At 42.1% G+C, this 22,413-nt stretch overlaps 1 protein-coding gene across 1 annotated transcript in view; it reads left to right on the forward strand.

Annotated features, from left to right (window-relative positions):
- Positions 1-22,413, forward strand: part of VWA8 (von Willebrand factor A domain containing 8) — a 1,423,713-nt gene that overhangs the window by 741,325 nt on the left and 659,975 nt on the right. Inside the window, exon 27 of the mRNA XM_069205432.1 lies at positions 16,904-17,012. Coding sequence (XP_069061533.1) covers positions 16,904-17,012 — 109 coding nt within the window. The remainder of the gene's footprint in view (positions 1-16,903; positions 17,013-22,413) is intronic.

The raw sequence follows: 22,413 nt of genomic DNA on the forward strand, positions 1-22,413 counted from the left end.
AAATAACTTTATGCCCATCACCAAAGCCTTACACCTATGTTTAGAGTAAATCCCAAATTTAATTGATACATTCAACATTGCCCATTGTTAATACAAATGTACGTTTTTATATTTATTTTCTCTTTGATGCCGTGAATAGAATCACAGTTTGTTTTGGATTAATCCTTACAATAAAATCTTGAAATTAAATTTGTCAGAATACAAAAGTCTCTAATATGAGAGACGATTAACCTACATTGACTCAATAACAAGTAGGCAACGGGATTTTGAAAGTGTCTTTACTATTACTTACAGCTGGAGAGCAACAAGCATTTTTCAAAGATTTTTAAGTAAAATAAAAAAGGTGAGATGCAAATTTTAAGTTTACAGACTCCATCCACGTATGTTTTAAGAGTTTATTGAGTACAGGACAACAACCCCTGCTAAACCTCCCTGCTCAGCAACTGTCAGCTCCTCTGCCCCAGGAATCCACAATCCAGAATCCTGTGGAAGAGCATTGGTTGCGAAGCACCCTTTACACAAGATTATTCAGATACAACACATCTCCCCTTTTTATAAATCATACAATTTTGTTTGCAACTAAACTAACTACATACAATATTTCATGTGAGATTTACTTGCAAATGTAATCCTTCTGTCATACAGGTTTGGTATTAAACCATCCTGTTCTATTGCTGCTTTCTACACAAGGAAAAGATCTTTCCCAGTCATGCTCCTTATATTCTAAATCATTACAGAATGTTATCCCACGCACATTCCATTTCTTACCATCGGTTAGCCTTATGTTATTGCCCAGTATGTTCTTGATTTGATTTGGTTTTGACCATTTCGATGCATTAGACCTATGACCTTGCAATTGAAAAGTTCTTACCCAATCACCACACTTGAACCTGTGAATTTTGTTCCTCAATTTGTTATGTCTGCTTACATATTTCCCCTGATATGTTCTCACTCTTGACTCAATATCCTCTCATTATTTTTTTATTATGGATTTGTTCATCCATGCAGGTGTCAACATAGTTCTTGCTATTCTGCCATTTAACAAACAGAAAGGCGATACCTTGGTATTAGAGTGGGGAATATTGCGATAACTCCAAATCATTTCCTTCACAATTTTTTTTACAGTCACTCCCCTGCTCCTCAGCTATTTGTACACATTCCTTCAATACACAATTAAATCTCCCAACAAGACCATTCTCTTGGATTGACAACAATGGTATGCTGTTCTACTCCTACCTCCTTTAGATACATTTTGAACTCCTCCGCAGTGAATTGTGGCCCATTATCCGTGACAATACAATCAGGATAACCTTCCCGCCGGAAAATTTCTTCACAAAAATATATGATGTTTCTTTCTTTAGTTTCCCTCGTAAAAGCTACCTCCGACCACTTTGAATAATAATCTATTAATACAATGGCATATTTATTTTCAATTCCTCTAGCAGCAAATGGTCCACAAATGTCTATTGCTACTCTTTGCCAAGGTTTTTCTGGCAAGCTAGTAGAGGATATGGGAGATTCTTCTAACTTATGAGATTTGTCACTACACATACAATTCCGCACACATCTTTCAATTTCTTTATCCATCCCAGGCCCCCAAAAATCCACTCAGGCCCTTCTTTGTCATACCTGACATACCACTGTGACCATTATGTAATAACTCCAACAATCTGCTCCTTAAACTTACAGGAACCCCTAACCTTTCCCATCTCCTCAAAACCACATCAATTAATGATAACTCAGACCATATCATTTTATAATCATCTAAATCTCTCATTACGTTCTCTGACACTCTAATTCTCGCATTGGACACATTTTCACACACATCTTTCAAAATGGCATCATCTCTTATGGCTTGCTTCCACTCATTAAGATTTATAGCACAACCACACAATTCACTTATGGTGGCTACTAGCCACTCTTAACTATCCTGCATGTCATCATCTTCTGCTGACTTTTGTACTGGAAGATGAGATAAACAATCTGCATTTCTATTCCTGATGCCAGGAACATATCGTAGCTCAAAATCATATTCTTGTAATCTGTATAACCATTTGGCTATTCTACGTGTAATCAAAGGTTTGTGATCAGATCTCAACTCAAATGTGTTTCCCCGTACGTATTTGAAATAGTTTACACCCCACCAACACGCCAAAGCCTCTCTTTCAATGACATATTATGATGGTTCCGCTCCTTTAAGAGTCTGTGATGCAAATGCTACCACACGCTCCTGACCATTGTTTTTTTTTGCTTTAACACTGCTCCCAAACCGTATGCACTAGCATCAACTACAATGATTACCTGATCACCAGGATCGAGTGGTTGTAATTCCACAGCATTCACAATTTCCTTTTTTATACCTTTGCATGCTAACTGACATTCATTTGACCATACAAATTTGACACCGACCTTCATTACATCAGCCAATCCAAGAAAAAAACACAGTTGTTGTTTGTCATTTGATAATAACGCTTGTTAAATGGCTTCTAACAAGTTCTTCTTAGGTTTCACTCCTTCACTTGACAATGTATGTCCTAAATATTCAATTTGTTTGACTCCAAAGTTACATTTGTCAGCACTGACAGTAAGTCCTGCATCTTGCAGTTTGTGTAGTACTTTGTTCAATACAATATCTTGATCAGCCTTATCTGCTCCTCACATCAATATGTCACCTTGAAATACTGCAGAATTAATTATATCCTTCAAAATATTATTGATGACTCTTTGAAACACAGATGACGGTGGTGCTAAGCCAAAAGGCATTCGTATAAACTGAATTGGATCTTCGGGTGTAACAAAAGATGTGAGGTGCTTAGATTCTGGATGTAATAATATCTGGTGATACCCATTAGATAAATCTATAGAAGAAAAATAATTTGCATTCTTTAAACTGGATATTAATTCATTTATATGAGGTAAAGGATGTCAGTCTGCCCAAATGCACTGATTAAGATCTCTCAAATCGATGCACATGCGCAATTTTCCATTTGGTTTGTGTGCCTAAACTATGGGACTAAGCCATTCTGATGAGTCTACAGGCTCTATAACTTTGGCATCACATAACCTCTTTAATTCCTCTTTCATTTGTTCCCTCAATGCAAACTGTACATTTCTTACTTTATCCACTTTTGGTGTGCATCCTGCTCTCAAGATTATTCGATGTTCACATTTTCTTAAACCTCCTAAATTGTCCGCAAACAACTTAGGAAACCTAATGTTCCACTTGTCTTTTTCACATTCACTTGTAGATAATACCTGATCTGGATGATTAGGATCCAAAACAATTCCTAATACATTTTGTTCTCGATGCCCTAATTGGGTTCTCCCTTGTTTTACCACATATACACGTGCCTCAGCACACCTATCCTTGTAATTTACCTTGCAATTCAAATATCCTAATAATGGTAATTTGACACCACAGTACCCTTCAGGTTCTATGTCAGGTGGAGCCAATTTATATTTACCTGTTTGATTCCATACTTCTTCATCAATGATGGTATATGGTGAATGTGAATCTACCCAAACTGTCACTTCTTTGCCATTGACCTTCATAGTGCATCTTGGTGGACGATACCCTTCTTTTATTTCACCTATTTTACCAATTTCATCATCATCATACATAACCAAGACTTCAGTCCTGTCATCACCATCGATATCTGAGTGTTCCTCAACCTGTTCTCTAACTACGTTCATTGTTGCTTCCTTCCTTGCGAAGGGTCTTTTATTTCTAATAGTCTTTCCTGTACTTTCGCATTACTAGTTCTATTATTGAACTGATCTCTTATTATTTCCTCTTGCAGATCCTTAAATTTGCAAAAAAAGCAGCTAACGTCCTTAATTCTGATATGTATTGTTATACAGATTCGCCTGGCAATTGAGTCCTGGAGAATAACGTATGCCTTTCCACCACTACGCTATCCTTTCTCCCATTGTCATCTGAAGCCTTCATTGCTTCAGCATACTCATCTGCCAACATATTTTCTGATACTGAGTCCTCATCTCCTTCACCATCTGCATTATTTGATGTGGCACGAGTAAATTTGGGTAAAGTTCGTAAACCTTTCCGTCCTTCGACTCCCAAATTGTGATTCAACAATGCAAATTTTCTAGATTCATCAAATGCTTCACATCCCATTGCCTCTAAATATGTTTCGAAAGATTCATGACAATCTTACCATACCATATCAGGAGTACCTGGATTCTGTAAAAAAATTTGAGGAGCAATAATTGATGAAACATCCATTTTAAATGAGTATTCACAATCCTTGGATCAGACCTTATTAAAATGCTATCATGCAATGCAAGTATACTGATATTACAAGACATATAATAGAGACTCTTCCCTCACAAAATAATTAACTAAAACAAATAATGTGGTCACCGCAGTCTCTGCCGTCACCTTTTTTTCTTTTTGTATGCTCCTTTGAAGATAATTACTTTAAAAACGCTTGCTTCCTGAGATTTTCAAAAAGTTACCTTGTCGACTTGCTTCTATGACAATGTCGTCAGTTATCGGGAACTACGACTATTGAACGCCTCCTTCAACACCCACTTAATCAGGAGGCACTGAATATAGTGCTTCTACACTTGTAATGTGCCTGCACTTCCTGCTTGCAATGCGGAGCTCACGCAAGATCATGACTCCTTGCATACATCACAACGTGTATGCCACACGTTCACACATTCGTCAGATGCGACCGACGCTCAGAGCTGTCAGAGACTTCCACCTAAACGTTCCTGTACAACAGTTGCTTCACGCGTTACTGAGGCCCGAATCCTGCCTCTGATTAGAAACACGCAATTTCTAAAGATACGCTCTCAACGCACAGTGTCTGTTATTCCGTTTTAAAATCCGATTCCCATAAAGTAATTTGTACGTCTTCCTATCTTGCCGAAACACTTATGAATCCTCTTTGGTAATGTACCGTTTATTTTTTCCTTTTTCTTTTTGTGTGCAAATCACCTCGCACTACAGTTAACCACTTCTCCCCCATTACTTCCAAATAACTCAGGTACCGTTTTCGTTTTTTTGCAAATACTCTGTCACGATTAAGTTCTTCATGCCACTGTCGAAAATGTAGATTTTCCTAGTAATTTATGACGGAAAGTCTTAATTTTATTAAAGACACGGAGGCGAATATTATGCGTTCTTTTCTTACTTTATTTTAAACAGCAGCAGTCAAGAAACTACAGCTCCCAGGAGGATTAGCGTCAGACTAACCAATGGGAGTGAAACAGAAACTAAGAACTAGGCCAATCAGCATACACCATCAACCATAGAGAGTACCCTTGACTGCAAGCAGCCCTCTTTTCTTGAGCGAGTAAATTAGAAAGCATCATAAAACAACTGGTAAATGAGTCCCACAATCGCCAATGCCAGGGAGACTGAACAAAACTCTTGGACCACTGTGATGAGACGAGAGACGGATGAAGGAGGCAGAGGGTCCTGTGAAAGTTGCACTGATGCATCCGAAGACTTCTTCTTGAAGGGAGAAAGGGAGAAGCCAACGGCGTTATCCGGAAGCTGGAGGAAGTGCAGGAGTCGCTGGGAGGGAGAAAAAAAGTACATATTAACAGAAGTACTTGAGGTGGGATAATATTCGCCTCCGTGTCTTTAATAAAATTAAGACTTTCCGTCATAAATTACTAGGAAAATCTACATTTTATGACAAGACCGGAGGCTCTATTATGCGAGTTTAAAGCATATCAATAACTACAGAAGAAGCAGTTCTAACAGGTTTACAATAAAAAGTCTTAAAAACATTATCATTAGTCCAATCTGCCGACCTGAGAATGTCCTCCAAACTAGATCCTAAAGCGAACGCTTTAGAGGCCATGGCTCCCCTGGAAGAATGGGCCCCATACACCGAAGTGTCAATACCCTCTAGGGACATGATCAATCTGACCCAACGGGCTAGGGTCGCTGAAGTAACCGGGTTATGAGGTTTGCGAAAGGAAATTAGAAGTTGGGTAGAGGAAGACGTTCTCAGGTTGACAGTTCTTTTCTCATATTCTTTCAAACAAAGACCCACACATAATTTTGGTTTATCAGGGAAAAAGGGATAAAACACCGAATGTAAATTAGTTTTGGTGCGTTTGGCGATGTGAAACAATACACCTGAGGGTAAAAACTGACGGGCAGAAACATCTAGAGCCCTAACATCAGAAACCCTTTTGATGGAAATTAGACATAGGAGCATAGTGAGTTTGGCAGACAGCATTTTTAGGGAAAGACTCGAATTGTCGGACCAAGAAAGAAAGAGATTCAGAACCAATGAAACATCCCAGACGTGGGAGTATTTGGCAGAAGGGGGCTTAGAGAGTTTGACCCCCTTTAAAAGGCGACAAATTAAGGGATGAATCCCAATAGGCTTGCCATCAATATTAGAATGGTTCATAGAAATAGCGGACCTATAAAGGTTGATAGTACGGTATGATTTACCCAGTCCTGCTTGAGCCGCTAAGAAATTAATAATTAGATTTAGATCCGCTGAAAAGGGATCAGCACATTTTCCCACACACCAGCTTGCCCAAAGAGACCAAGCTGATCTGTAGGCTCGCCTTGTGCCAGGCGCCCAGGCATTGTTAATGAGCTCTGAAGCTTCCGACGAAATCGGGAAGGACCGCTGGGTAGCCCTGAAATGAGCCAAGCTGATAGGACTAACGATTTGTTGAGAAAAAGATTGTGGGGCCGTCCGAGTGGATCTAGGAGGAGAGACGGAAATGAGGGGAGTAAGATCGGGAAATCTGCCGCGAGCTCCAGTAGGGGAGGAAACCACACCTGAGATTGCCAAAAGGGGGCTATTAAAACAAGGGACGTCATTTGGCGCCTGACCTGGTTTAAAACCCTGTTGATCAGAATAAAAGGAGGGAAAGCATAATTGAGGGAATTGGCCCAATCCTGAAGGAAAGCGTCCGTAGCTAAGGCCAACGGATCCGGACGCCAGCTGAAGAAACGAGGAAGTTGAGAATTGAGTCTGGACGCAAAGAGATCCACCTGAAAGGGCCCCCATTTTCTTACGATTTGGTGAAAAACGGAATGGTGTAATTTCCAATCGCTGATATCCGAGATATGTCGGTAATGCCAATCCGCGTTGGAATTCAGAGAGCCTGGGAGATACTCGGCAAGAAGGGAAAATTTGTGGGACAGACAAAACTCCCAAAGGCTCTTGGCCAGAAGAGCAAGGGGTCTGGACCTGGTGCCACCTAGATGGTTTATGTAACGAACTGCGGAAATGTTGTCCATGCGGAGCAGAATGGAGCAACTTGCTCTGTCCTTCGTAAAACTTCGGATCGCAAAGGAGCCTGCAAGAAGCTCTAAACAATTTATGTGCAATCTGGACTCCTCTGCCGACCATGTACCGCCAGTCGATATTGAGCCACAACGGGCGCCCCAACCGGTGTGACTTGCATCGGATTCTAATACAAGATCGAGCACAGAGGGGAAGATGGATCTGCCGTTCCAGGCCTCTAAATGGGATATCCACCATTGGATTTCGAGTAGAGATTCTTGATCTAGATAGACGAGGTCGGAGAAAGCCAAACCTCGACGAAGGTGAAGGATCTTGAGACGCTGAAGAGCGCGATAGTGAAGGGGTCCTGGGAATATGGCCTGGATAGAAGAAGAAAGAAGGCCGACGACTCTTGCGAGAGTTCTGAGAGAGATAGAGTCTTTCTGGAGAATTGAAACCAATTCTCTTTTGATTGCAGAAACCTTGTCCCGGGGAAGAGACAGGGAAGCCGAAACCGAATCGATTTGGAAGCCTAAGAATTCTATTTGTTGTGAAGGAACCACAACAGATTTCTCGAGATTTAAGAGGAAACCGAGGTCTGTTAGGAGAGTGGAAGTTATCTGAAGCTGGGACAGGAGAGAAGATTTGTTTTGATGCATGATAAGGATATCGTCGAGATAGATAATGAGTCTGAACCCCAGAGATCGAAGGAAGGAGACGACCGGCTTTAAGAGTTTCGTGAAACACCACGGAGCTGACGAGAGGCCGAAAGGAAGGGAGGAAAATTGATACGTTTTTGAATTCCAATGGAATTGTAAATATTTTCTGTGAGAAGGATGGATCGGGATAGTGAGGTATGCATCTTGGAGATCCAGTCTGACTAGCCAGTCGCCCTGGAGTAAAATATCCCTGAGATGGATAATAGTCTCCATTTTGAAGTGTCGATAGACGACGAACTGGTTGAAGGATTTTAGATTGATTACAGGTCTTAGCTTTTTGTTCTTTTTGTGGACGAGAAAGAGAGAACTGATGAAACCGGAGGAGTCTGGAATGCAGCTTTGGATGGCATCTTTTTCTAGCAGTGATTGGATTTCCGAAGAGATTAGAGATGACATCTCGAGGGAGAACCTTGGGACAGGAGGGGAACTTGACTGGAAAGGTGGAAAGAGAAATTCGATGCGATAGCCCTGGATAGTGGAAAGAACCCATGGATCTGAAGAAATTTACTTCCATTTTTGCAGGAAGAATCGAAGGCAACCTCCCACGGGAGGGCCAGAACGTTGGCTTACCTGAGGTATTGGCCGCTCTGGAGATGCGCTGGCCACGGTTGCGGAAACCCCTTGATCGTTGGGGATAGAAATGGGGTTTGAACTCTTGGGTATAGTAGTAGGCAGGATTGGAGTATCCTCTGGAGCCTTGGTTTTTATATTGGCGGCCGGTAAAGCGACTCCTACCTCTACCGGCCCGGGAAAAAACACGTTGGTTGAAAACCTTCTTCAAGGATTGCTGGGCCTTATCGATAGATGAAAAAGTAGAGACGAAACGACTAAGGTCCTTGATGAAAGAGTCTCCAAACAATTTGCCATCGGCCTGGATACCAGGGTCCCTGGTAGCAAGATTAGCTAACTTAGGGTCCATGCGGAGAAGGAGACCCTTACGTCTCTCATGGATGATGGCCGAGTTAGCATTGCCCAAAAGACAAAATGCTCTTTGGGTCCAAAGAGAAAGGTCTAAAGGATCGATAGGAGAATCCTCCAATCTAGCCGACTCGGCTAAGTCGAGAATTCTAGCAAGCAGACCGACCACATCGAGGAGTTTGTCTTGGCACGTGGTCCAGGCTTTGTCAACCCCTTTACGGGGATCCTTTCCATATTTTGTAAAAAATGTGATGAGGGACTCATCAATAGCCGGAGTCACAGTAATGTTAGAGTCCAGAGACGGTCGAGGGCATTCAGACCTGAGTTTAGAGCGAGTCTGTTTATCCAAAGGAAGACGCAAGCGGGAAGAAATATATTCAGCCACGTGATCCACAGGAAACCACTCCGTGGAATTGGGGTGGTGAATAAGAGACGGGTCGAACATGGGAACACCTTCGGCATCAACCACACTGGTAGAAGGCCCGCTAGAGGAAAGTTTCGAACGTTTGGAGGGGGGGGAAGAATGAGAAAACGTGTCCTCAGGATTATCTGACAAAGATAATTCGTCCATGCCCTCTTCGTCCGTGTCCAAAACCCTCGTAACAGCACTCTTTTTTGGCGCTAATATATGTTTTGACTTTGCTTTACATTTGGCATGTGAGCTCGACTTTTTAGAAGAATTCCCCTCCTTAGAAGGAGGCCTGGGAGGAACCAAGTCCTCGTTCTGGTGTGAGGCAAGCTCACTCTCTGCATGTGCGCCTTTCGCTGTTTTAATAGGCGAGATTACTTTGCGTTTTCTGCCTTCCCCCGCAGAATGGGCCATGTGTTTGGACATCATGGACATTACAGAACTCTCGATGTTCTTAGACATCGTAACCATAGATGCTTTTAATGCATTTTTAACTGAGGATTTTATAAATTTGTTCAAATCATGTTTAAAAAACTCCTCATTATCCTCAGAATCCGAATTGACAGATGAAGTATCTGTATTCATCTTTGCTTGCGAGCTGACAGTCTGGCCAAAATAGTAATAAAACGTTTCTGCAGCACTGAGGTAAGTAAGGGGTTAATAGAGAGCAAAACGCTCTATGGAACTTGAAAAAGCCCTCCCTTGGGCGGGGCCGAGAGAGAGAGTGGGAGGAAATCTTGTGACGAGAGGCTGGCTGTCCCGGAACAGCACGGGCCGGCAACAGGAGGACGCTGCTTCGGCCGCAGAAAAAAGACATTCCGGAGACGCGTGGAGACGCGTTACCGAACCGGAATGCTCCGCGGAGACTCCACGGAAACAGAACGGCTCGCCTGTCAGACGCGCACTGGGAAATGCGCTGACAGGACGGGGAAGCTTCCAAATGGAACGCGCGACGGCGCGCGCTGCACAATTAGACCAACTGTAACGCGGGGGGAAGGGGGTCGGAAAAACACAATATCGCGACGACTTATGTATGTACCGCGAACTGACACATATATATATAACAATAGGCATGCAAAAGGAATTAAAATTAGCCACATGAATAAACGCAAGAGCGGAAGAGTGTACTTAACTTGACTGCGAGCAGCAAGAAAAGAGGGCTGCTTGCAGTCAAGGGTACTCTCTATGGTTGATGGTGTATGCTGATTGGCCTAGTTCTTAGTTTCTGTTTCACTCCCATTGGTTAGTCTGACGCTAATCCTCCTGGGAGCTGTAGTTTCTTGACTGCTGCTGTTTAAAATAAAGTAAGAAAAGAACGCATAATAGAGCCTTCGGTCTTGTAATAATATATCATTCACACCCATGGAAGTAGTTTGATTGGATGTAAGTAACATTCAGGTTTTCCGCACAATCACAGCGTTTTGTATTTCCTTATAACGTTTTCTTCAATCTTCATTTGCATAGATATATATTCTTATGTACGCTTACCCAGCAGCCTGGCATATCGTAAAATTGTATTTTCACTGGGACCAGGGGTTGCACTGTCCTTCCCAAAATATTCTTATGAAATCACCTGCAGCAATGTTTCTTCATCCCATCCTGATCTCCATTTTTAAGTTCACAGACTCCATCCACGTATGTTTTAAGAGTTTATTGAGTACAGGACAACAACCCCTGCTACACCTCCCTGCTTAGCAACTGTCAGCTCTCTCTGACCCAGGAATCCACAATCCAGAATCCCGTGGAAGAGCATCAGTTGCTAAGAACCCTTCCCTTAGCACAAGATTATTCAGATACAACACATGGCTTGCTGTTCGCTGTCATCTGTTGACATGCTCACCTTAAGACAACCTCCAGCAGAACACAAAGAAGAGTATTTTTCCACTATAGCTTTCACAGGGACGTGATTCCAAGACATCTAAAGAAGCAAGCACCTTTAAATATGCTTGACATCTCTTACATTTCTAATTGCAAAGATCAAAAGTATTGTTATGCCAGTTCGTCTTCGAACAGATTATGACATACTGATTATGTAACATTGTGTGATGCTATTTCTAGAGGCCTTTTCCTGCTGTACTTTCATCCTTGAAATCCCAGGCAAGTATTTTATTCCTTATGCTCCATCAAAATGAAGCACACATGCGAAAATGATGACACATCCCTTCCCAGTTCTTCTAGACTAGTGTGAAGTTAAAGCATGTTGGCCAAAAAGAGGCAACATCTTACCCACAGAAAAATTTGTCCTAAAAAGAGCCGATGCACACAAGCGTGGCTCCTCCGTTAGGGCAGAGGAGTAGCACCCCTCGCCAGCAGTAGCTGCTGCAAATCACCTTTAACAAATGAAAAGATAATAAACAATTATTATTATCTTTTCATTTGTTAAAGGGGCGGGGCATTGGGGTTGACGAGATGAGGGGAGTGCACTTTGCACTCCCCTCACTGCACATGTATGTTTGTCTGGCCGTCTCGGTCCGGCCAAACATACATGCACAGTAGGCTCTCTCCAGCCCGGTAACACAGTTGCCGGGCTGGAGAGAGCCTGCACAGGCTTCTAGTCTGTCTGGGAGCACCCAGCCAACCCTGATGCTGCTCTGAGTAGTGTCAGGATTGGCCGCCGGGCAGGCTGGGAGCCTGTGCCTGTGTGCAGCAACGGGGGAGGAGCAGCACGGGAGCGGAGCAGGTAAGTGATAAACAAAAAAAATGTTGTTTTATTAATTTGCTTCCGTGTCCGCTGCACCCTTCCCCGCACCTCCCTTCCCAACAAAGCCCCGCAAGCCACTCCTGCATGCACAATCTCATGGTATTAAGAGCCTGAAGCCATTTTCAAGGTAGTGGACTTCCACTGGGTCTTGTGTTTGATGTCTCCACATTGTTTAAATTGGGCTACACGTTAGGTGCCATAAAGAGATTTGGCATATTTTGGGGTTACCCCTGGTTTTGGCCTAAGGAAGCCCCAATTACCCTAAACTGAGATTTGCATGAACTACAAATCTGGCTTAAGACTGTCCAGGGTTTGCTGATAGGAGCTAGTCAATTTATGTACTAGTCCTCTATTGGGTCCTTTTGCAAGCCATTACTAGGAGACCCGTTCACATACTACAAAATAAGATCCCCAATGCGTCCAAAAACATATCACCTCAGGGCCTTAGCGCAAATGTGCCCTAAAGATCCCTTCACAGGCCTAGATATTACACCAGGGACTTCCATCAGGTCTCATTTAGAGCATCAGCACATATCTTATATTGGCCCCACTTGAGCTGCCTTCAGAGGCTTAAAAGTCTTGTATGACTTTCCACAATGTTTCACCTGTGGGGTAAGCTTCACAACTGGGTTCTCCTGAATACCCTATGGGACTTAAGCACTGCCCAGGATTTGCTTTATTGGTCCCATCCACAACACCTTCATGAGCCCCTCACTTATGGTCACCCATGGTCCTAGTAACCTTTCACTTGGCCTTGACCACAATGCTGTCAAAGATCTAATTAATTCATGTGGGGCACTCTTGTATACCATTGTTAGGTGCCTTCTGATGGCTTTTCATTGCTCTTTTCCAGGCTGTGTCAATAGAATGTCCCCATGGACCAAGCACCAGGCTTTGTCTGTGGTGCCCGTGTTGACTTATTACTTGAGATGCTCTTGCAGGCCAGAGCTAGGTGCCAGCAGTTGCAGCAGCAAACATAACTCTTGAAGTCGAGGGTGGTCAACCCCTACTTCCAAATGGAAGAGTGTCAGCCTGTTAATTCACTGAGTTTTCCTGCTTCACATACATTTTGTAGCCATTGCATTCAAAAGGGCAAAACATGTTTTTCTTAAATGTGCAGCACTAGCCTGGAATGGGGAAAGAAAGTGAGGCAGCACAGAAATTTTCAGCAGAAATAAGGATTTTATTTTGTCAGGATTACGTTTGCACCATAACTTTAGAGAAGAAAGACTTATAGTTTATTTCATGGAACTCTGCTTGATCAGCGTTTACTCCAAGGTATTTAAATGTGTAAGATCTATTACCCTCCTGAAGCATCAATCTTAGTATATTATCAACTGCCTGAATTATAATCACCCTGGCTTTTTATTGATTAGCCCTGTAGCAAGAGACTGAGCTATATTCTTCACTAGTGATCACTGTTTTCCTGATTCAGCAATGTAGGGGCAAAATATCATTCAACAGTGTTGCAGAAAAGGATGTTCTTAGCCTCCCCAGGATGCTCCATTGGTCAGTGATATGCAGTTTCCCTTAAAACATAACAGCTAACTGTTCAATGATCAAAACAAAGCGGCAGGAGAAAGTAGCCCTTTCTATTGCCTCCCCAGATTCTTAACTCATTTGTAGTAGCCCCATTCATGTGGAGAACTGCTAAGGCCAAATTGTGTAATCTGGCAGTTTACCTGGTTAGAGGGAATACCAAAATGGTCCAACACTTACACAAAAACTTCCAGGTCACCAGATGAAATACCTTTGCTTCCATACTGACAGTTGCCAGAGGAATCTCTTCTCATTAGTTACTATTTCCTCCAAATCCCCAATCATGCAATTGGTATTTGTGGTAAGTAATCTTTGAGGGATGAACCCTGCTTCATCTCCCTGGACCAAGCCACTCATTATCTCCCCCAAGCAGCTAGCTAGAATCTTCATTTAGTAGCATTTCATCACTATTGAGGAAGATGACCTTCCATTAACTCCTCATGGGGATCCTTTCCTGGTTTTTAAAAAATAGTTAGAATTACCTTTATTTCCTACCCATATTTATTTGAAAATACTCTTCTGTATCCAAGATAATTCAATTTTTAAAGTTGGAATCTGACAAAATAAAAAGCGTTTAATGTGCATTCTATGAATTAGAGGTCACCTGACAGCCCCCATCTGAAAACTCTGGGGTGATTATCTTACAGTCAGACAAGTCCATGGGTTAAATTTCCTCTTGCACTTCTCTGGGTCTCTAGTGATAAGAAAATAGTCAATCTGTGTACTAGCAAAGCATACTCTATAATACATGTGTCCAGCTATGTTAATATGACCGCTTCTCTAAACATCAACTAAATGAAGAGTGTTTGTTAATTCAAGGTACCATTTCCTTAGTCTTGGCTTCCGAGGCAAGTAGTTCTTATCAAAACCATGTGTACTTCTTTGCCTGTCCTCTTGGAACTAGTCCAAGTTAAAATCCCCTCATAAGATAACATAACAAAGATATTTTGTGAGAGCAAGAGTTAGTTCCTACAAAGAAGCAGGATCATTGGAAAGAGGAGCATAAAACATGCTTACAGTAAGTATACTGCTGCCTCTTTTCACTACTCATAAATAGATACACCAATGCTATTGTCAATCAGTTTCATATTACACCACTCAAATTTCCGTTTGTGTCCATATCAGAATGGCAACTCCACTATTTGCTGTTGTAGTGCTAGATTGAATAACCTGCTGGGCCCACCAAAAGTTAATCAAGGGCTTTTCCACATTTTGGGAACATGGGTTTTCTGAAGTAAATTCTGATCCACCTCTTCTTTTCCAGATATATTAACACAGGTCTGCTCTTCTGCACATTATTTACCCCATTCACATTGCAGGAAGCAATCTTAAGTTTACTGGGAAGGAGATATCACAGCCTGGCCATACACTCTTTTCATTTATTACTTCTAAGCCCCTCCCCACCCCCAAACTACCTCATCTTTCTCACAGCTTCCTCACAACACATCTGATGAGAATCAGTGTGCCTGCTTCATAGGAAGGCCCAGTAAAGGCACCTCACAGTTCAGCTCCTTTATCTGTTAACTACTGATTTCTGTGCCTCTGATTTAAGAGACAAGTTGGTTGAGGTTAAGAACATGTGAATAAAAAAAAGATTTAAAAAGATTTAATAAGAGTGCATGGGTGTCATTTAAGGCTCGCCAGGGGTCGCAGCTTGGCCCCCTGGCTTGCCCCTTGCAACCCCTGGCCCTGCCTTTGCGACCCTCAGAAGTGGTAAAATCAATGCCAGGAACACAGGGGCAGCTCGCTGGGGCTCCAGTCTCCTTGTTTTCTGGCAATTTTTTTATTACCCTAATAGTGAATAATATTACATTATTCGCTATTAATATAATAAAAAACGAAGTACAATTCGCTGGACTATGATCTTTCCTGTTAGCTGAGGAAAGTAAAAAAAAAATGCTTTTAAATGCATATAGTGTGCGTGCTTGCCGGTGAGAATGTGTTAATATGAGAAAGAGTGTGTGAATGTGTGTAAAAGTAAAGGGGGAAGAGTGTATGATGTTACTTTCTGCTACCCCTGGCATTTTGGTGAATTAATGTCCCTGCATGGGTGTTTTAGAAATGTGCTTTAAAATGCTGTTGAATCAATTGTAGATACAATATGCCACTTGATTGTATGTGATTTCATTAAAAATATTTCATAGAATACCATTACTAAGAAACCATTTAATCTAAATTGTTTAATGGGATTTTCAGAATGAATGTCATTTTCCATTTCATAGAAACTCATTCAAAATTAGCATTTGATTGTTTATTTTTTAATGTGACCATGCAGTGGTTGCAGACCTTACTTTAGGAAAGGTTTGTCATAGGTATTTATTTCAGTGCTGACCCCTCACCAATCCTAAACACAGTCAATCCCTGCTTCCTAAAAACCTCTCAGCACAACCAAACTACACCCATCCGTGAACCCTAAAAGCCCTTTCCACGTCAACACTCCACCTATCGCTGAACTGTAAAATTCCTCACCACCCCTGCAATCTTTCCATTCCTGAACACTAAAATCCCCTTTCTATGCCTAAACCCACCCACCCTTGACCCCTTAAAACCCCTGACAACACGCAAACTCTGCCCATCCCTTAAGCTAAAAAAGGCCTCACTGATCTTCAACACACCCATCCATGTCCCCTAAAAATCCTCACCAATCCTAAACTCTGTCCATCACTGAACCCTAAAAACCATCTCTCTACATATAAACTCCACCCATCCCTGAATCCTTAAAGGCCCTCACCACCCCACACTCCACCCAATCCTGAACCCTATAAACTCTTCACCATCCCTAACTAAACCCTCACCAGCCCTAAACTCTTCCCATCCATGAACCATAACCATCCCTAAGCTCTAAAAACTCGTCACACCCCTAAACTCCACTCATCCGTGCAGCCTAAAAACCTCTCACCACCCTTAAACTCCATTCCTGATACTTAAAAAAAAAAAGCTCCACCACCCCTAAATGTCACCCATTGCTGAAACCCTTTCTATACCTAAACTCCAGCCATTCCTGACCCCTAAAACCCTACATCACCCTTAAAAATTACCCATGTCTGAACTAAAAAAAAACCCTCTCTAGTCCAAAAATCCTCCCAACTTTGATGTATTTTTTTATTTTTCCTTAAAATTATCCTTCCTTTAAAATGTTTCCATTAAATTTGACTTTTTCTATTTCCTTAAAATTGTCTTACCTTAAAATTGTTTTTCCGTGATTTGGTTTCCTCAAATGGTGTTTCTCAGTTTTTGTTTCTCCATTAATTCACATACATCAGTGCCACTTCCCTTGGCACTCTGTTTAGCAAATCATGCAGGCATGTATTTTGTATGTAACACAGTTGGTGAATTTTCAGATCTGATGCTAACTTAATACCTGATTCATCAATTTCTGTTTCAGGTTACCCCTACCTGAAGTCAAATTCATTGGCCACTGGGTCATCAGTCAGTCTGGAAACACACATCAAAAGCTCTTGTGTCCAACAGAAACTCGTCAACTTACTATAAAGGTTAGATTTATTCAAACACTGCATTTTTTACCTGTTTTGCCTAATGTCATTTCTAAAAAATGATTTTGTCCCTTTAAAAGAGAATTATATCATAAAGGGAGGGCTGCAATATATATTGGGGTGGTTTGTCTTGCATACTAAGCATGAATATTATGTGGCTAGTTCTCTGAGCCTTTCTAACGTGAGGGCAATTATGCCGTCTGTTGGGATATAAATGTCCCCTGCATGAGACAGAGGCATATTACACTGCCCTGAGTGACCAGGCTGCACTTGAAACTGTATCTGATTTTTGTTGAGCCAACCAGCACGCTGTCCAGCCATCATGCTAATATACTGTGTACTGGGGCACAGGCCTGTCCATGGTGATTCCAAGGTCCAAAACCTGTTAAAAACCTGGATGGTTGCACCAAGTGTGCCCTCTTGACTGACGTGAGACTGCTGTCCCTTTACTGAATTGCTGACATAAAGCGATGGTGGCAGCATACCCATTTTATTTAGCTTAAGGATACTGAACAGACTTTATTTCGGTTTCAGGAGCAGTGCACCTACCAGCTCCACTGGTGTAACGTTCTGCTTAGATGTAATACTTATACCCTGCCGCTGACATCCTGTGTCAAGTGCATTTAGTAAGGTGCGGCTGGTAGCAACACTCTGCGTTGTGGTAAGAATCTGATTGCTGGGACTGGTGGGATCCATTTTGGATAGCCCCTGGTTTGACAAGGCAGAAGAAAGAATGGAATACTGCTTCCTCGGACGGTGAAAGTGTATTGCCTGCATTCCGGAAGCTGAAGGGAGGAGACCTAGGGCCAGATGTATGAAGTATTTTTGTGGTAGCAAACGGCCTGAGACCCAGAATCAGGGCGTTTACAGTCGTGAAAATGCTTTTTCTTATGACCATACAGGGAGTGCAGAATTATTAGGCAAGTTGTATTTTTGAGGATTAATTTTATTATTGAACAACAACCATGTTCTCAATGAACCCAAAAAACTCATTAATATCAAAGCTGAATATTTTTGGAAGTAGTTTTTAGTTTGTTTTTAGTTTTAGCTATGTTAGGGGGATATCTGTGTGTGCAGGTGACTATTACTGTGCATAATTATTAGGCAACTTAACAAAAAACAAATATATACCCATTTCAATTATTTATTATTACCAGTGAAACCAATATAACATCTCAACATTCACAAATATACATTTCTGACATTCAAAAACAAAACAAAAACAAATCAGTGACCAATATAGCCACCTTACTTTGCAAGGACACTCAAAAGCCTGCCATCCATGGATTCTGTCAGTGTTTTGATCTGTTCACCATCAACATTGCGTGCCGCAGCAACCACAGCCTCCCAGACACTGTTCAGAGAGGTGTACTGTTTTCCCTCCTTGTAAATCTCACATTTGATGATGGACCACAGGTTCTCAATGGGGTTCAGATCAGGTGAACAAGGAGGCCATGTCATTAGATTTCCTTCTTTTATACCCTTTCTTGCCAGCCACGCTGTGGAGTACTTGGACGCGTGTGATGGAGCATTGTCCTGCATGAAAACCATGTTTTTCTTGAAGGATGCAGACTTCTTCCTGTACCACTGCTTGAAGAAGGTGTCTTCCAGGAACTGGCAGTAGGACTGGGAGTTGAGCTTGAATCCATCCTCAACCCGAAAAGGCACCACAAGCTCATCTTTGATGATACCAGCCGAAACCAGTACTCCACCTCCACCTTGCTGGCGTCTGAGTCGGACTGGAGCTCTCTGCCCTTTACCAATCCAGCCACGGGCCCATCCATCTGGCCCATCAAGACTCACTCTCATTTCATCAGTCCATAAAACCTTAGAAAAATCAGTCTAGAGATATTTCTTGGCCCAGTCTTGACGTTTCAGCTTGTGTGTCTTGTTCAGTGGTGGTCGTCTTTCAGCCTTTCTTGCCTTGGCCATGTCTCTGAGTATTGCACACCTTGTGCTTTTGGGCACTCCAGTGATGTTGCAGCTCTGAAATATGGCCAAACTGGTGGCAAGTGGCATCGTGGCAGCTGCACGCTTGACTTTTCTCAGTTCATGGGCAGTTATTTTGCGCCTTGGTTTTTCCACACGCTTCTTGCGACCCTGTTGACTATTTTGAATGAAACGCTTGATTGTTCGATGATCACGCTTCAGAAGCTTTGCAATTTTAAGAGTGCTGCATCCCTCTGCAAGATATCTCACTATTTTTGACATTTCTGAGCCTGTCAAGTCCTTCTTTTGACCCATTTTGCCAAAGACAAGGAAGTTGCCTAATAATTATGCACACCTGATATAGGGTGTTGATGTCATTAGACCACACCCCTTCTCATTACAGAGATGCACATCACCAAATATGCTTAATTGGTAGTAGGCTTTCGAGCCTATACAGCTTGGAGTAAGACAACATGCATAAAGAGGGTGATGTGGTCAAAATACTCATTTGCCTAATAATTCTGCACTCCCTGTATACCAAACTGCGAATCAGTAACAAGTTACTGAATCACAGTTTGGATTTGCGACCCAATTCTGAGTCAGTATTTGGAAGAGGCATGTTTAGGACATCCCTTCCAAGTACCAAATCTGAATGATATGTATTAATGATTTGCGACTGGAATCTGGTAGCAAAACATTAATACTTTACCAACTACAAAAGTTTAGTGGTAATGCATTGCAAAGACTTTTTCGCAAGCAATGTTTCGAATGCCCGTGGTGAATGTAAAAAAATAAAATAAATCTTGTTTAAGAGAAGATAGTGATTCACTGGACCACTACGTCTTTTTAAACAAACAAAAATAGAAACCTTTCTTTTCAAACACGGTCCTGTTATCTTTAAGGGAAATAGCCTGCATTTAAAAAATAAGTTTGTTTATTAAAAATCCACCACAGACATGGTGGTCTGTTGATCCGGCGGGCCACCAGCCCTGTAAGGGCTGTCGTTCCTAATTGGTCATAATTACAACCTACCTCATTAATATTCATGAGGGAAGTTGATTTGCAACCTACTAGGAAACTCTAATCTAAAAATACAATTTTCAGACATTAAGAATAGTGGTTACCAAATAGCAATTTGGACAAAACGCTACTTGGAAATTGCTATTTCAAATGTTCGTAGATCTGGCTCCTAGATACTGAAGTGAGACGTAATGGAGACAGGCTTGCCCTTAGAAATTCTATAAGGACCATGTAGCAGGGAATTGCTGATTAGCCCTTTCTGAGTACAGCTATTTAGTGGATGATATGGGAGAGTGTGTGAGTCAGCAGATTCTGTTAAGGGTGATGAGGTTTCTAGACAGGGTCTACCCTTTTGTCTTACCCTGATTGCTGCTTGAGTAAGGCTGGTGATAGACAGGTGCCGAATCTTTACACTTCAGTGTGCCCATGTTTTGGGATTCACCTGCTTGGAACATTCATTGCCACTGTCAGTTGTGAGAGGCATCACCTTGGCCAAAGCTGTTTTCTCTGCAGCCAAAAAATGCCATTTGAAAGGAAACTATTTGAACCTGATTCCAGAACTTTAGGCAGTGGCCCAAAACCCCCTGCCTAGAAAATTAGTCTGAATAGGATATCCAAAAATCCCACTTTGTTCCACTTCCAAGATCCTATTCACCAAGGAAGTGAGTACTCTGTAGAGTATGCGAAGAGCTGCTGTACTCTATGGATGGTATCTTCATGACAGTTGGTCTCCCAGACGTGTAGGGACATCACCTGAAGTTTGCAATTTGCTGTATAAGGTGTGGGTCTGCTTATGCAGAGTACCTGGTCCTGTAGAAAGAGATACTGTCAAGGAGTAGGAGGCCAGCAGTGTTCCCAGCTTGAGGAGTACCCAGGAGATTCAATTTGCACTAGTAGTGATGCTGGCAGCAACCTGAGCTTTGAAAATCATCTTCCCTGCATGGTTCATATGGCGAACCTGAGCAACAGTGTGCTGTTCAGTACCTCTGCAGCTTGCTTAGAGGGACTTATGCTGCCACTGCCTTGTCAGACAGTTTACCACACAAAAGCAGTATCTTTGCAAAGGACCTTCTCCACAGCCTGGAGCCAACAACTGTCAAAGACAATCACCTGTTGACCAGACCGGCCACATTATTCATTCCTGACAATGACTGTGTGATTGCAGCGAGCATACCGTCAATCTCTGTGGTGCATCCCAGCGAATAGGTAACATGGGCCCTCAGATCAAAAGACTCTGTCTTGCCTATGTCATCCTTTTGCTTTAGATCTGAATTAAATGACTTATGGGTTACCCAACATGTTAGTTCCTTGCACAGATTGATAGTATGCTTGCATCTGTGCCTGATTATTGCCTATGATCTTTTTATCATTATGACAACAACATTGATATTGGGGGTACTATAGGAGCTGTATTAGGCCACAAAATCCACCTATAGATAGGTTCATAGAACCCCATTAACGTGTATAATATTTTGTTTTGCTGTGTCATTAAAGTAGTACTCTTTTTATGGAGACAAGCACCGGGCTGGGTATTGAATTATTTTGCCTGATTCTTGAACATTTGAGCTCTGAGTTGGTGCCCTCCTCACTACTTTCCTGAGAAGCATTTGACTGCTTGCCCTTGCTACCCTGAGAGTCAAGCGTAGAAAGGGTTCATTTGACCCAGTTTGCAGAGCCATAGCAGGATGGACCCCAAGACACCAGAGACACAACCCCTACCAACAGAGCTGTGGACCAGTAGACCCTGTCTTACCCGGGTCCCCTGAAATAGGGCTGACACCATTCATGTAATAAAATGGTAAAAATGTAATGAAAATTGCAGTTACACTAAACAGCCAGGCACTACTGAAAGCTCACTGAATTGGCAAGTCTTTTCTCTTTAGACTTTACTTTCAGTGGGTAGCGAGGTGGAACAGTCAAAGTTTATTCTCAGAGGTTGGGGTGCAGTAAAACAGGGAGTTCAACAAGCACACATATCACTCGCAATTCATATCATTTCCAATCAGTAGTAATCTTTTTCCTAAAGAAACAAGGCCATCATTACAATAAAGGAACTATGCATAGTAACTTCAAGATGTCTTCTTGCACAGTCATTGCACAGAAAAAGGTTCTGCTGGTAACTGTATGACTAGCCTGGAGAATGAATGTACAGGCGATGCTGACTCAATGTTACTAAAAACTGAATTTAGCCGAAGCACAATGTGTGCCATCTAATAAGGGCATATGAACCTATGTACATTTGTCGCACAGTTTGTTAAGTGTACAGAGTGCATTGATTAAGAGTTGTGGCTGCAGGAGCTCAAAGCAGATCAGATATGCAGTTATCTGCAAAATTGGGGACCTACTCTTTGCTCAGGGAACTCTCAGGTTGGGCTAGGCAGCCAGCACTCATCTTCATTTTCAGCAGTATTCCATGAACTGAACGTGCTCACAACAGCACAGTATCAGGTGA

This window comes from Pleurodeles waltl, chromosome 8 (assembly GCF_031143425.1).
Source record: "Pleurodeles waltl isolate 20211129_DDA chromosome 8, aPleWal1.hap1.20221129, whole genome shotgun sequence".
NCBI classification, from domain to species: domain Eukaryota; kingdom Metazoa; phylum Chordata; class Amphibia; order Caudata; family Salamandridae; genus Pleurodeles; species Pleurodeles waltl.